The 16,534-nt window shown below is 42.2% G+C and overlaps 1 protein-coding gene across 1 annotated transcript; it reads right to left on the reverse strand.

The window, feature by feature from the left end:
- Positions 1-1,766: 1,766 nt before the first annotated feature.
- On the reverse strand, positions 1,767-12,521 carry LOC116996182 (telomerase reverse transcriptase-like). Its single transcript, XM_033059402.1, is given in 12 exon segments — positions 1,767-1,989; positions 6,119-6,314; positions 9,225-9,437; positions 9,440-9,499; positions 9,502-9,840; positions 9,843-10,192; positions 10,194-10,518; positions 10,521-10,572; positions 10,574-10,761; positions 10,764-11,121; positions 12,140-12,392; positions 12,394-12,521. Coding segments are annotated over 12 exon segments (2,685 nt in total).
- Between the last annotated feature and the right edge of the window lie 4,013 nt (positions 12,522-16,534).

Here is a 16,534-nt window from a genome sequence, read left to right on the forward strand (position 1 = left end):
AGAATAAACTTCTTGGAAAGACATCAACCAGAAGTTGTGTGTTCATAATAGAAACTAATGATACTGAGATAGAAGAGACAAATTTTTTAAGAGACACTGAATTCATTCAAATGCACACAGAATATTTTTTCTGGTTTTCATGTCTCAAAAGGCTATCTGAGCTTGTATCTTTCTCCCACTTTTACACCCATCTAAATGTAACTGCAAAAAATTCAGTGCATGCATAGAAGCAGGAGCTCCTGCACGACAGAAAGATGGACAGAAAAACACTCAAGTAAAAGGAAGCTCTACTGCAGGGACACCCGTCCACAAAAAGCAACCAACCACCCCCATAAAAAAACTAACCAGTCCGTAAGGTATGCACAAAATTTTATTTAGGAAAAAAAATAATTACGCAGTCAGATTACAGCTAATACAGGTATAAAAGTATCTGCACAAGCTGATTTTGAAAAGCTGGTTTGAATATGCAGTTAAAAATACATACCTTTACACAGTAGAAATGAGGAATTCCACACCAGATTCAAGAATATTTGTAACAAACTGCTTCCATGTCTTGTAGATATCATCTTTGCCAAAAACTGAAGAGCCTATAAAACTGGTGTTTATAGTCCGTTCATAATTTAATGCACTAAACAGATTTTTTAGTTGCGTGTTGTAATGATTCATCTAAAGAGACCAAAGAGAATCACCTTAAATTATGCTGGAACACATTAAATTCTCTGCAATACAAACATTTAAAATTTACATGAAGTTTGGGATTAAAATTTATGCATTTACCATATTATTTTTGTTTAACCGAAGCTTTCAGAATGCCTGAAATATCACTGCAGTAACTACTTCCAAGTAACAAAACAGTCTCAGATTATTTTTTTGTACAGTTAAATCCTATTGAGAATGTTTTAGTTCCTATCCTTGGCTCTTGGAAATCAAGGTGTAATAGTTACAGTAATAGTGATAAACAGATGAATGCCAGCAAATAAAACCACTACTGATCTGAAAATAACTTTGCAAATATCATTCACTCTCTCTGCTGGAGTTACTGAACAAGAATAGCAAAGAGAAGGTGTACTCTGAGATTTTATGCTAACTCCAGCTGCACCATCAGCTGGGCCTCTGGAGGTACTTTATCCAAGTAATTGAGCAAAGATTTAACTCAGCTGTGGGGATAGTCAAGCACATCAGAGCAGCACTGAAGTTGTGCAGCTCGATTAGCTCTGTAAACACCATAATGTGGAATATTTTTCGAAGTAGCACTTCACAGTTCAGAAGTGCTTTTAGATGATGCTCTTTTTATCTGGTCTGGGGTCACATAGTACGAACAGTGCTAAGCAGCTGCTAAGCTGCTGACACCTCACCCATTTGGGGAACATTCAATCTTGTGAATGAGACTCAGCCTTAAGGAAAAGCAATTAATGCAGCCATGCAAGATAGTGAAACTGGGCTGCCACTATGTTTTCTGGTTAACTGCCCTGTTAAATAAATTATTCTGTGCATTGAGCATTCTGTCTCTGTTCCCACACTGCAATTACTCTCAGCTTCCTTCCAAACCATGCCATCCTATTTGGCTCATTTCCTTAAGATAGGTTTGCAAACAGAAGTTTGTGATTATGGAACTGGAGGCTTGTGGTAATTAAGCATTGGAAAGGGAGACGCTAAGCTGAAACAGACCCTGGGATTCAGCCATTCTGATCAGAATGTTACAGTCCACCATGTTAAAACTAGCTTTATGTAACAAAAATCCTTACTCCATTTACTAGTTACCTACATCAAATACACATAAAACAATGAAGTAAATAAAAACCTTCTTTTCTGCTTTCCTTGCTGAGTGCTCGTGGTTCGACAACACTGTCCACTTTTACTATGGGTCTCAACCCATTTGGTTTGGGAATAAACCGAAGCTTTGATGCCATAGGAACAAATTTCTTTTGACGGATAGTTTCCATCTCCTCTGAAGACAGAGGCCGTAGCTGTACTTTGACAAAATGGTTTCTAAAATACAAATACACACTTAGTGTAAGCAATAGGAAAGGCAGAAAACTAAAACATTTAATGTCTTTATGATAACTAAAGCCAAATATTTTTCTAAGATAATACAAATACTTACCTCTACAGAAAGAGACATGAAATTCTGGATTTCAGAACAATATCACAGTGTCTTAATGACAATGTAATACAGTAAGAGACCACACATTTCTGCTTGATGTAAATAAAAACTCCTTTTAACACAAATTAAAATTTAAGCATAGATTAGTGGAATACATACAAACATTACAAAATATGTTTTATGCAAGAAACAGGAAGTTGGTTATTGCTCATGGTTTCAGAGGTTTAAAAGACATTAACAAAGTTGAAAAGAACCTTCTGAAAACTAATTCTAAGAGGGCTCCTGGGAAGGACTTACAAACTGGAATGGCTGTTTTACTCCCAACAGTTAGAGGATCTACCACTTATTAAGAGTTATAGTTAATTCAGGTGCTGAGATACACAGCAACATAAGGGCTTTAAGTATCCAGGACTTTGATGAGCAGGTGTCAGTTGAAGCGACCAGCAGAAAACAATGAAAAACCAAAGGCACCTAAGTCACGGGTTCTGAGCTTCCCAAGATCACCTTAATGGGAAATGTGTTTTCCTCTCAGATCCCCCTTCAGGATTTACAGTTCACGAAGCTTGATCAAAATCAATACTTTTCCATACAATGAATCAGGAAATGGGGGTGGAGCAAAAGCCCATTTTTACTTAGTATGCAGAGTCAAAGTACCCTACCGGCAACTTAAAAGACCTGGATCAATCTCCTCCACTGTTTGTATTGCTCAGATGGACAAAATGTGCCCTACAGACTAATGGTTACGATTTTACCCTGGGAAGTGAGGCAATTCAAGTCCTCACAAAAGATGGGACATCAATCCAAATCTGCACAAAGACTTTTTACATCCTACACAATCTAACAGGCTGGTTCAGTAAAAGCAGGCCACACTAATTATAAGAGGCAGTGGGTGAATGGCAGAAACCTGGTAAAGATGCTCTAGGAGACACCTGAGAAGCCAATAAGGCAGGTAAGAGAGGCACATAAACACTTATTTTGTAGATCTATACAACTCAAATACAAGCTCATGATCCAACTGCTTGGGATGCTTGGGGTCTGAGGGATACAGTGCATGACCCCTAGAAGGTATAGTGGCCTGCAGGGTCAGTGAGTTGAGCTGCTGAAAAATGTTTTGAGGATTTATATTCAAAATTTCAAATTAAACTCCTGGTACAGATGCTGCCCAAAGGAAAGCAGAAATTATTGCTTTTCTACAGTGAGGGATCACTACTCTTTATAGAGCAACATTCTTTGCTGAACACAACATCTACTATATAATAAGACAGATAACAGGACAAAACAAGTAACTCCAGTTCCAGAAAACCTTAATGATCAAATTTCCATCCCTTCACAGCTCACATCCAAGACGAGAAGGGGGAAAAAAAACCCCAAAACAAATGAACCTCTATCACTAATATTAAAAAATATGGCTTCCTTTGAAAGTGAAGACAAAGGTCAGTTATTGGCAGATCTTTGCTACTACCTCTAGCCAGCTGGAGAACTGGATGTCAGTTTGCCTGCAGCAACATTCATGGCTTATCTCATGGCATTTATAGCAGCACTGATGATTTTGAATGTGCGCTAATCTATCAGCCATTGAACCACGCTGCCCTCACCCATTCTCACAATGCTGTTAAGCACTGAAACTTAAAGGAACTTGACTGGATGGTCCTTCTGTCTTTTGACATCTCACCCCAATGTCATGGGGAAGATTCAGAATTTCTGCAACATTTTTAATCCTCAGCAGCCACTGCATGTGGCAAGGGCAGGGAGGGCATGAGCTTTAGTAAAATAGGTGATCTCACCCCAACACCAGGTCCATTATTTTTAAAACACAACTTTACATTCTGCAGGCTATTTAACTTGAAGCAACTGTGTCACAAAATACTGACCTTTTCTTAGTAAATTCTGCTTTTAATTTGTGGAATGAAGCTTGGTATGGTATAGCTGCAAAAATGTCTGTGTACAATGACAGCACACTCTGATCTCTACCAATACAGCAAGGCTAATGTAGAGATTCAGGGCCCCTCTCAGAACCCTTTTCCATATCCTTGAGTGGGATTCTGGCCAGGATGTTCTACTCAAAAGGACAGTTCTTCAAGATAAGGATTTACTCCCTAATGACAACACAGTCTCTGCAAGTACTGACTCACAAGTAAAGTCAGATCCACTCCAGTCCAGCCTGTTCCATCCATTCTCTTCCTCCAAAGGAGGATGCAAAAGAACTCAACAGGAATCAGTGGCTACCAATGCCTTCCTGTAAACCAGCTTGAGCATCTCCAGCTGAGAAGACCAGAACATCCAGGTCACTAGACATTCTTCCTCTAGAGAAGATGGAAGCAGCGCCTGGCTGGTTAAGAGCAGACAGACAGAATCTGAAAAGCCTCAAAGTGGCTTAAGGTTACCAGAAGCAGCTGTATCTCAGTATCCATCCCAATTTCTTTCCTCCTAAGTGAAGTTGGCAGCTGGCCACCTGTATAAATGCCAGAAGCCAGACTCGTGGCAAACCTCACATAACATATCCCACTTGAAAGAGCAGCGCTGAAAGCCCTGTCAGTGAAGTTTAACTGTAGCTGCTAGGATCAGACTCAAAGTCCTCATAAACCATGACTGCTGTAGCCAAGAGCAAACATCCTGTTCTTTGAACATGTTTGGCAAGCACGCGGCAGCACTTCCTTGGAATGTTTCTCCAGTTTCCAACTACCTGCAATTTAGGGACCTTCCAAGCCAAAGGGGAGAAGGGGCTTCCTGCATATGTGGGGAAGGAATCAGAAGAAACAAAACCCTAGATTAAGGTCTTTTGAGTTCAAAGCACCTTGTCCTTTTCTGGGAAACTGGGAATGTGAACAAAAGAGCTAAATCCCAAGTTATTTGTTTTCTTTTAACCACAAACCCCACAAAAATCTATTATTCACTACTTCTTATTTTCTTATTGTATCTCTACTATGTGAAAGTCAGTACTTGATCATATTTGTGCCAAAAATAGTCTTTAAGTACATTAAAACACTAATTGCAACACTACAGCTGTTAGTTTGAAGACAAGACAAACAGAATGTGTGGGACTGAAAATAACATTCTGCTGCTATTCAAAGTGCATTTTCTGTGCTACAACGGCAAACAAGATCGACAGCCCATTAAGTGCCGACACAAATGCAAAGAGTGGCAATGAAGATACAAATGATGAAATCAGGGAGTGACAGGGTAGGAGGGGAAAAACATTACACATGTAACGTTACGGACCAAGAATTCAGAGCAACAGCAAAAGGTTCACCATACAAAACAGCCACTAAAACACAAGACAAAGTATGCTAATTTTTCACAGTTCCAAAGCTCTCTGACACCAGCAATTTATAATGAAAACTTGAAACATGTGAACTATGGAGACGGGTGGACAAAACTGTTCATTAAAATTGCCTTTCCTATTTTTTCACTAATTGTTTAAAATTTTACCTTAAATATTGCCTAATTTAAATGCATGCATTTTTAACACAAAAGAGATCAGCATGGAATTCCAGCCATGCTAAAAAAGCTGCAGATTCTAAATCCCTTAGTCTTCAAAATAAAAACCCTAAACCTACTAGGCTACTGTCTGATTTTTATGACTAGAGTAGTACAGTATTTCAGCAGAGCCTTGGTTTTGTTGTTTCCAATTTAAAGTAGTTAAAGCAACTTGAGTATTTTTAAAATTAACTTCCACAAGGTTACTTTGGGATTCTATCACTATGCTTTACTCGCTGTTAAAAGATATTAAAAAATGGGTTCATCATAACTAAATCCTCTTCATACTGGATTTTATTATTCCAAAGATTTCTCTTCTAATAAAGAAATCTAAATTTGCATTAGTTTTGTCATGCAAAATATTTCTGAAATTACAAACTGTGCATGCTACAATCACAGGTTGAATTTTCCTCTGGGAAATGAAGCAAATAAAATGAAGATAAATGGCCAATAAATTAAAGCAGAGATACACCTTTACACTACAAAACACATGATTTTTACATATCCATTAATGTTTAATTAGTTTTCTGGTGTTACCTAATGCCAATGTTCTGTAACTTGCCCCAAACAAACTTTCGGTAGTAGAAGAGCATGTTTTTCTGGAACATCGTCTCGGTGATATAAAAAAATGATCTGAGCAACTCAACAACATAGGTACCCATCAGCCAGTACAGGAATTTGGCCAAAAGTTCTTCACGGAAACAATGTTCATCGGCAGGAACAAAGTAATCACCTTCAATAAACAATTCAAAGGTAGTTATAGTAACTATCAATTCTTAGCATGATTAAAGAAACAGAGCACACAAACAAGAAACTTGCACAATATTCTTGACTTGGCTTGAGGTCATGAGAAAGAAAAAAGGTTAATAGGTAAGTACAAACCATTACACAAATGCCACTCCAAATTTTCAGGACATTAAATAATGCAACTGACCCAAGCTTAAAGCATAAACACAGGAACTAATCTGCAGCGACAAATGACATAGAAGATACAAATACAAGCCATAGTAGCCCAAAAACTTTCTTCCCCCAATATTGATTGTGCAAGATCTTTTAATGCACAAAGGAGATTATCGTGAAAGGTGAGGTAAAATAAAAGAAACAAGTCTACTACAACACAAAACTTTATAAAAAAAAAAGCAAAAGACTGAAAATAACTTGGGTATACTGAAAAAATTAACAAAATTAAACTGGGATGATTTGGAAATAAGAATGATAATCAGATTTCCCAATTACATGAAAATTAATTAATTACGGGTTAGGCTTTTTTCAGACATCCTATATACAATTTATTGCTGCAGTCAAAGAAAAAAAGAAAAATTCAAATCGCCCAAAGTCCATCAGTGCTTCCAACATTTAGATGGACAACAATTATGAACACAGAGCATTCCAACTACTGTCAAATTTAAGGTACATAGCTCTGTAATTATGTCCAAATATGGATGAATAGGAATAAGACCCTGGGCTACAACACTGATGTTCTGGCCAACTTGCAATAATAATTTTTCTAATTACACTTAAAGAGTTGAATTTAGCCCAAGCACAACAGGATTCATAAACAAACCACACAGAAATATTAGTTTAGCTGCTTAGCACAAATCATGGTTATGGCTTGAGTGTGTTAAAAACAGCTTAATTTTGATGCAATAGACTGACAGTAAAATTTCAAATGGAAATAAATTTTCAGTTTTCTAATCTGTTTGGTTTTTGCATGCTCCAGGGCAGAGACATTTTCATGTACTTACAGCACTTAAAAAAGACTAGTAGCACTTCAACGGAAGCCAGTTAATATCAGAGAAAAATTTCAGAGCTGGAAAACTCTCTAACCAAAGAGTTGCAAAATGCAGTTGTAATATGCAAATTGAATCAGGATGCTGATAGGTAGCTGCCCTGGAAATAGATTATTTATTTTCTAAGTTCTTGACAACAGATGTAAACAATTACTACAATTCAGGAAAACGTCAAAAAAACACTACTACTTTTGGAGGAAAAAACAACACTGCCTACAGTGCAGCAAAGCAATTCAAAGCATGTTTAAACATCAAGCACATGGGAGTACTTCATGAAAATTAAAATAAGCCTATATATTGCTTTACCTGAAATACGGCTGAGAGAAGAGGGCATTACATTTTCCAAAGAAAATGCTCCAAATACTATGAATCAAACATATTTTACAATAAAGTCTTTTTAAATATTTAACTCGTCAGCATTTTGGAAACTGTGGTTTTGAACAACAGTTTCTGAATAAAGAAATACTGTTTCCTAGAATTAAGAGTTTCTTAGGAAAGTGTAACCTTCCTTATTTTTGACATCAGTTCTCAAACATCAGACTTTTGATTTTTCCTCCTACTCTTGAAAGAACCTGTAATAGTTTCAGAATTTATTGCACCTTTTAACAAAAAAACCATTTTCAGCTCACATTACTGTAGAATCCAAGTACAATAACAGTAAGAATAAACACTGTAAGCATACCAGTTAAGGGAGTGCAGTCCATATGTATAGATGAAGAACAGAACCACAGAAAAATGAAAATATGCTGTAGATCCTACAGCAACCAACCACAGAACCATGGTTCAGCCCAGATTTAAATCCTAGGATAGTGTCTGAAGAACAAACTCAAGGAAAGGAAGATTCACCAGTCATTTGAAAAGAGGACTACACAGAAATGGACTCATACAATCTGGAGCAATCAGCTGCTGCCTCACGAAAGCTTTTAAGCCAGGGACCTCTTCACCTGGGGACTTCTGCACCACATATTAGCCAGGCTGAAGCAGTGCTCAGTAAGGCTCTCTTGATCCTAGAGAAAGGCTCTAGAAAAGGTGATAGATCATGACAGCTCTTTTTACACAGACATGTAATGATAGGACAAGGGGGAAAAGTTTTAATCTGAAAGAAAGTAGGTTTAGATTAGATATTAGGAAGAAATTCTTTCCTGTGAGGGTAGCAAGGCACTGCAACAGATTGCCCAGAGTGGTTGCACATGTCCCATCCCTGGAAGCATTACAAGGACAGGATGAATAACCTGGTCTAGTGGAAGGTGTTCCTGCCCATGGGAGGGAGGTGGAATTAGATCTTTAGGGTCACTTCAATCCAAACCATTCTGTGACTCTATAGAAGGCAATTGAATGGGTCTCATACATCTTTCTCACAGGGTTGATGTGAGGGAGTAAAAATCCCTGGTTTTTTTCACTGCCATAGCAGAAGAGCACGTGCCACTGCAAGTGTCTTGACCTGCTTTTAGTTCTTTCTGAAGTCTTAGAGTAACAAACAGGCAGACAGCGTTTATTCCTAATGCTTAGGTCATACTTCAATGGATTTTCAGAGCTACTGCAATATGGATAGTAGGAGTGGATGGGAAAGTTTTGGTTTTTGTTTAGCCTAAGTTCTGAATTCATGTTTATGAAAACATCATTCTAATTAAACACAAACAGCATGAACGCAAACAAGTTTTGGAAGGAAGACAAGCTTAAGTGTCCTTCCACCATCAGTTACAAACACTACTAGGTTTGCTCTCTCAGCTATGGTTATGACCAATGAACTCAGCAATTCTGAGTCCAGATTCAACATCTTCCCCTTCCCACCTTAAACATGAACACCAATCATTTGACAGCCCCACCACTTAGTTCTTTAATATAGGAAGTACCTTTGCCTAGACGAAGCCACATGCAGTCATTCACTCTCATCCTCCACATCAACTCCTGCAACGAAATCTTAGCAAACCTCCCCCTGGAAATGAACATTTTGACATTTTTTAGGAACCGGCACTTGTTGTGGTTTGAACCCCAAAGCTCAGTAGGGATGACCTTCTCCAGGCAATCCCTCACAAACATGTACACCTGCCAGTAGCTGCTGTGTGCTTGAGGAGCTCCCTGAGGGCTGAATCACGTGCCTCTCCCGAGTTTTGATCCTCACTCGCAACGACTCCCTAAGCACAGATTCTGCAAGGGGAGCTCCTAAGCTGTCTGGCACATCAGTGTGACCAGATTCACATCTGCTGCTTGTCACACACTTAGCAGGCTCTTTCCCAAACTGTTCTGCTTGCTTCTGAACCCCTGCTTCCCCAGGTAAGACTGCTTGACAAGACAGATTGATTTTTCTCATACTGATTTCAGATATCCGAATGGGGCAATTTTTTCTCAAGAGAGCCAAGTAAGCACACTTTCCATGGTTCTTCAGCAGTTGCTCAAATGTATGCCTCACTTGCCGGTAGCGTTTGGGCAATGCCTTCTTTCTCCACTTGCGCTTTGGCAGACTTTGGTATGCCTTTGCTGCACCTGATTTTGGCTAAAAAATATAGCTTCTACAAGCCGTCTTCCACCTGCCTCAGAGTCCTGCAAGCGATTCAAGATAAATGATTTAGGAAAACATTCATGGAAACTCCTGCAAGAATACAGAAGAGACTTCTTCTCAATGTATACTGCAGAACTCAGGAGTCTATAGGGTAACTTGTTTGATAAATGAGGTTGGGGACTCTCCTGCCCTCTGCATTTTGAAGTACCGTCCATCGATTTGGTTTGTCCTGAAGGCAACTGAGATTCATAGGTACGCATCTCTACTCTTTTCCTGCGGGAATCTGCTTGCATTTCAGTGTTGGAGCCTAAAGGTTTGTTACCGAAGTCCCTGCAGAAGATAGCTTTTGCCTGCCACAAACTTCCTCCTGCCACGAGATGTGTGAACTAAAGGATCAGACACAGCACTGTTACTACTTTCAGAAACATGGTGGGGTTTAATGGCACTTTCAGAACGGGGTGATACACACGCAGTTTCAGATCTCTCGGAACTACTTTGGTTTAGATCAGGAACAAGACTACAAGCCTTTTCCTCTCTCACTTTCTCCACTATTTTTGCTCTCTTAGCTGGAATTTCAGGTTGCTCTCTATGAATCTTCCTTTTTCGAGATGGAGTTGTAGCTGAAACACATGAACTGGAGCTACTCTTTTCCCCTGATGTTCACTAACCTTTCTGATCTGTTTGCTTGCTTTAGAAACAGCGTTTTGCAGAGCACTGGTCAGTGGGCGCTAAGCTTCGTCTCTTGTTATTTCCTTCATTTCTCACTCTGGAGACATTATCTTTACATTTTTGTCTGTATTTCCACTCACATGACTTTAAAAGATATTTTCTATGAAACATAAGCCTTTTCCGCACATATTTAAGCAAACTAGTACAACTACTTTGAGAACCTTTGTCTGAAAAAATACCAGGGATGAGGCTACGTTATATGAAATAAGTTCATAAACTGGTTGCCCACAAACTTGGTAACAATTACTAGGGGGAACCAGCATAAAGACTGCACAGTGTTCCAATAAATACATCATCACATCATCCCCTATCCGACTCAACAATGTCTCCCAGAAGCCGCTGATACAAAGAGTTTCTGTGGCAGTATTGGGTAGGTAGCTGTGTATCTTTGAAAGTGGCACAATTGGGAATTGAGAACTGTTTTCATCTGGTAAGGAGTATCCATATGCGAGGACATTCTTCTTCTTTTTTTCACACAGTCTCTGAACGACTCTTGAGGTAACTTCACTCTGACTAGATAACTGAAGAAACAAAGAAAAGAGAATTAGCTTTCTTCACTTACTCCTTCATAAACCACAATGTACCCTTTAAATTAAAAAAAAAAAAAAGCAAGATACACAGCCCTAGATATCAGCCTCCAAAACAGTATTAATGATTCACAAGCACCATACTCAAAAATTCAGATTTTCCAAGCAAGATGTTTACGATGTTAACGTAAGCCGATGACTTGAAGGAAGTATTTTTAACATCTGCCCTTTTGATCCTGGTTTTATGCCCAGGAAACGCCCTACACGATTCCCCCTTGAGTCCCTCAGACTCCACTGCCTCCGTGAATCCGTGTTGGCAGAGCCAGGTTAGCAGGCACACATCCGTACATACGTGCTCGCGCAGGCTCTAACCTCCAGGGAACTAACCCTAATTTTCTTGAGGCCTCCATTTCCTTTCATGTGAAGGAAAATTCAACTAAACAGCTCGGCACACAATTCCAAAAGCCATTTTACAAGTCGTCCTGGGTTTGCAACCGTTCCTTCCTACCACACACAGTTTCGCGCATACGGCGCTAAGAAAAAAGTGGTCTTCCCCCTCTGAAAAGCTTTTCCTCCGCTTAAACCCCGACCAGCAGCCAGTCCCACCCGCCTCTTCTCCAGTCTCTCAAGAGCGGGGCACTCTCCATCCCCAGTCGCTCCCCGACATTGGCCGTCCATCCCTCGCCACACGGGCAGCCGGGGAGCCAGGGAGCCCCACGCACACAGACCCACAGCGCTGCCCGCCCGCCCGGGCCGCCACCTGGGCCTGGCTCTCCCAGCCCGGGGAAGAGGCAGGGCGGGTTCCCAGGCTCCGCGCTGGCCCTGGGGCCGGGATGGAGGGCGGATGGCTGTGGGAGCGGGCTGGGCCCGCCGGCAGCAGCCGTGAGGGGCCAAGGGCGGCCGCGCCGCCCCGCACGCACGGGGCGCGGGAAGCGCTGCCCCGGGAAGCCCCGCGGGGCTCCCCCGCCGCTCGGCGAGGGCGGCAGCCCCTCGCCCCCGGGCCCCTTCCTACCTGCTGGAAGGTGAAGGGCCGCGGGATGGGGCGGGCGCCGCGGGGCACGCACACGAGGCACTGCCCCACGAAGGTGCGGTAGCCGGGGCCGTCGGCGGCCCGCAGCACCTCGGCGTCCCCGGCGCCGCCGCCCCCCAGCCGCCGGACGAAGGTCTCCAGCGGGACGGCCTCGGCGTAGCAGCGGCGCAGCGCGGACAGCACGGCCGCGAAGGGCTCCCAGCTCGCCATGCTGCGGCCAAAGCAGGCACGGGGGCCGCCGCGCCGCCCCTCCGACCGCGCCGCTCGCCCGCCGGGCATCGCGGAGCAGGTGCTTAGCGGTGAATGAACAAAAAACAAAAGCACGAGCTGGAGAGGCGGGAGAACAAGAAGCTCCGCGAGCCATCCTTTTAAAGCCGCGGCGTGCCGACCCCGCGTGGCCGCGGAGAGGCGGTGGGCGGGGCGGGGCGGGGCGGGGCGGGGCCGGGGGCCGCTGTCCAGCTCCGGCGGCGCGGGCACCGCGGGAGGATTGCTCCACGAGGAGCGCTTCTTCCGCGGGATCTGCGCTCCATTGAGGATCCATCTGAAATAAGAGCAACTCTAGGAGAGATTATGGTGGAGATGAACACGCTAAACTCTACAAATACCGAAGTGGCTCACCCTGTTGTTTTAATTTTTTAAATCGAACTCATGAATGAAGAAACCAAATCGCTTGCGGTAGTATGTAACCTCCTGCTCCAAATTTTCTTTGGTATCTGAAGATTTCATGATAGAAAACTTGATTCCAGACTGAAAGGTATTGCAGTAGAGTTCTGGGGAAGTGCAGGTCTCTAGGACCTATGTATGTTCCCGGTGAATTAGTAGAAATCCTAAAATTATAGCATGGTTTGGGTTGGAAGAGACTTCAAAGGTCATCTACTTCCAACTACCTTGCCATGGGAAAGGACAATATATGTGAAATATTTGTGCAATAACAGAATTAGGGAATGCTGGGATAAAAACATATTGCTCAGCCAAGATTGCTCCTGTAAGGAGTCCTGTCCTTGAATTCTGTCAAGTGTTAGAAAGACATGAAATTTATGGTCATGTGGTTGATATATGCTACTTGAATTTCCAAAAACCTTTGCAAGGAGATATGGCATGACACATCACGTAAATTCAACAAACCAAGACTTTTGAGTAAATGTTTGGGCAAGATGGAGTTAGCACTCTACCACGGAGGGTGAGGTGACTGTCCTCTACCCAGGCTTCATAGTTAGGTTGCTGCAAGTATCCTGCAGAAATGTGAGTTCTCTCCTTCCCTAAGATTACAGAGTACCTCATCTTTGAGAGGAATCATCCAACAGATCCCATCGTGGAGAAGGTTATTTTTTCAGGTGTGTCAGTGGGTAAAAGGAGATGTTAGTGTCCCCGTGGTCATGGATAGTCTTGTCCCTGGTAGTGGTGGTGCCATGCAGTGAGTAATTTTTACCAGTGGCAGGGACACAGGTGTAGAAGTCATGGGTCTGCTGAGGCAGAGCAGTGTGTAGCTGCCCTTCCTCAAGTGAAGCCTTTACAGACTAGGGAGTGAGGTCAGCATCCCTCCATAAGCAGCTCATCTCCTAATACCAACATGGCTGAGGAGTCAACTGGCACCTTGTGACCAACAAGTTGAGGCATTCCTACATCACTTTCAGCACTGCCAGACTCTTTTAGCCCTTAACAGAGATTGGCACCAACTGGCATTCCCAAGGGAGGGAGAGCAGTAACACCAGGCTTCCTGGGACCTCAGCGAGGCTGTACCTGAAATATTGCACTGCCACTGTGTACTGAGGGGCAAGGGATTTGCAGACAGTCGGAATCCATCAGCATCTGCACCTTGGGCAGGGATAAAGCTGATGCCCTTGGTCTGACCTCTGAAGGATCTATTTCACGTGTGTTTCCTCCCATCTCTCCATTGCTCCAAAGGTGACAGAAGCCTTAAGGTAGAATGTAGCCTGTGGCAAACACAAGGTTCACCATTTCCTGTGAGAAACATGTTCAGGAAGAAAGTAAGAGGAAAAGGAAGTAAAAGGGGTTAATTAATCTCTACCAGTGCTGGCAGGTTCCTGCCTGTGCCTCTTCCTGATGCCTGCTTGTTGGCAATGACCACAGATGGTGGAGGGGAGGGGCTGCTGCAGCCAAATTACGGGGGGCTCTTTCCTCTTTCTTTTCACAGGTGTTTTTCTGTGTGTCTACCATTGAGCTGGGGAGGGAATTCAGGAGAGAGAGGGGGAATGAAGTAACATGGAAAACGAGTAAGGTTGATTTTTTGGGTTTTGGGGTTTTTTTTAGAGGGGTGGCAGGATGAATAAGGAAAATAATAGAATCACAGAGACATAGAATAGCTGAGGCTGAAAGAGCTCTATGGACATGTCTAGTCCACTCTGCTGCTCAAAGCAAGGTCACTTAGAGCAGATTGCCAAGCCAAATGTCAAATTAGGCTTTAATATCCTCAAGATAGAGATTCCACAACCTCGCTGGGCAACCTGCTCTGGTGTTTTATCACATGTTTTTAAAAAATTGTGTTTAAATGGGATTTCTTCTATTTTATTTGTGCTCACTGCCTCTTATCCTGATATTGGATATCACTGAGAAGAGTTTGGATCCATCTTGTATTGATTCACTTTGATATGATCTCCACTGAGCCTTTCCTCCTTGGGCTAAACAATCCCAGGTATCTCACAATCTCCTCATATGTCAGATTGTCCTGCTCCCTAATCACCTTAGTGACCCTTAGTGAAAAGTTCTCTGTGCTTGCTACAGTATAGTCACTCTTTTACTGGGAACTCAGATTGGACAAATAATGGGGTCACAGTTCTCTCAACAAAATGTATACTTCAAGGCATACTTAACCTTTTCCACATGCTGCTTTACAACCAGCTTCTGTGAAAGGGAGTTATCCTGGGAATGGAGATGATAATGGAATGATAAAAATAAAGCACTGCGTTTACGGTCAAGCAACAAAGTGAAAGGAAATTAGATGTTATGTTTGGGTCCAACTTCAGGAATGGCCACTTAAAGAGGCAAACTTTCTGCAAATGTGCCTCTATTTTCAAAGCTCCATTTGAAAAGACTAAAGGAAGCTAACAAGAAATGTCATACTATGAAGAAGTAAGGTGTCTTTCAAAAATCTGAAGCTGTGTTCAAATAGAAAAGTGAAAAACAAATCAAACAATATCAGATTAGTTTGATGAATAGCTTCTCAAAGTGAAAGAAACATGGAACATCAGAAGTGGAACCGCTTGCCAGGAAGTTAATAATACAAAAATTGAGAAGAAACACTTAGGAATCGTGGCAGTACTGAGGAACGGGATGCTCTTGCGTAAAATATTTGCACAGAGCATGAACAGTCTCAAGCTCAAGTACTGTGAATTATGTTGTTCAAGAAAGAGGAAAAAAAATTCAAAAATCAGTGACTCTCTAATTAGATGGTAACTACCAGTGAGTTTAAAGGAACTCAGTATTACCCATGTCAAGCCATGTCAAGAATTTTTCTGTAGCACAAGCTATGAAAATGCGTAACCTGACATCAAGGATCCCAAAGGATATAATGGGGACTACCTAGCAGTAAATCTGAGGACTCAGCTGTGAAAATTGACTAACTCTGTAGTAAGGAATGGATTTAGCGGACATGTGGATAATTATGGCACATCGGAGGAATCAACATTACGTTTGCTGAGGATGACATTACATGATACAAGGGGACATTCCTTTTGTCAGTTCAGGTCAGTTGTCCCAGCTGTGTCCACTCCCAGTTTCTTGCCCACCCCAGTCTGCTCATGGTGGAGGCAGAGTGGGAAAAAAGACATCCTGATGCTGTCCAAGTGCTGCTTAGTAATACCAAAACAGGGGTGTGTTGTCTGTTAGCACAGACCCAAAGCAGAACACAGACTGCTTTGAAGAAAGGTAACTCTGTCCTTGCCAGACCCAGTATAATTTGTCAGAGTAACACCTCTTTTTGGCCCATCATATCCACCAGTCTGAGTCATCACTAACTAGGGATCTTCAGCCAATGTGGCTGATCTTGGTGCCAGTCTCACATGAGGCTTGAGACAGATCATACAGTCACGTGCCTTTAATCAAGGATATAGTTTCATCTTAACCAGTGGTATGTGTAATCCCTTTTTAGAGTATCTGTCACATGTCATGACTTTTATCTGCTGTGGAGTGAAGCCTGTTGTGACAGTAATTTACTCTCTTTGTGGCTTGCATCTGCAGTATTTGTTTTCTTTAAGATGGTCTTGGTAAATGGAGTTGTGATTTGGTTCCCTTGCTCACCCTGTGCAGAGGGCATGTGGTGTGGGGAAAAAAGCCCTTTCTGGCACTATTATCACAGACACCAGACTTACATAGGTCTGGGTCTTCCTATGTCTGTCCACCACAATCCTCTGGATTGGG

This window comes from Catharus ustulatus, chromosome 1 (genome assembly GCF_009819885.2).
Source record: "Catharus ustulatus isolate bCatUst1 chromosome 1, bCatUst1.pri.v2, whole genome shotgun sequence".
Classification (NCBI taxonomy): domain Eukaryota; kingdom Metazoa; phylum Chordata; class Aves; order Passeriformes; family Turdidae; genus Catharus; species Catharus ustulatus.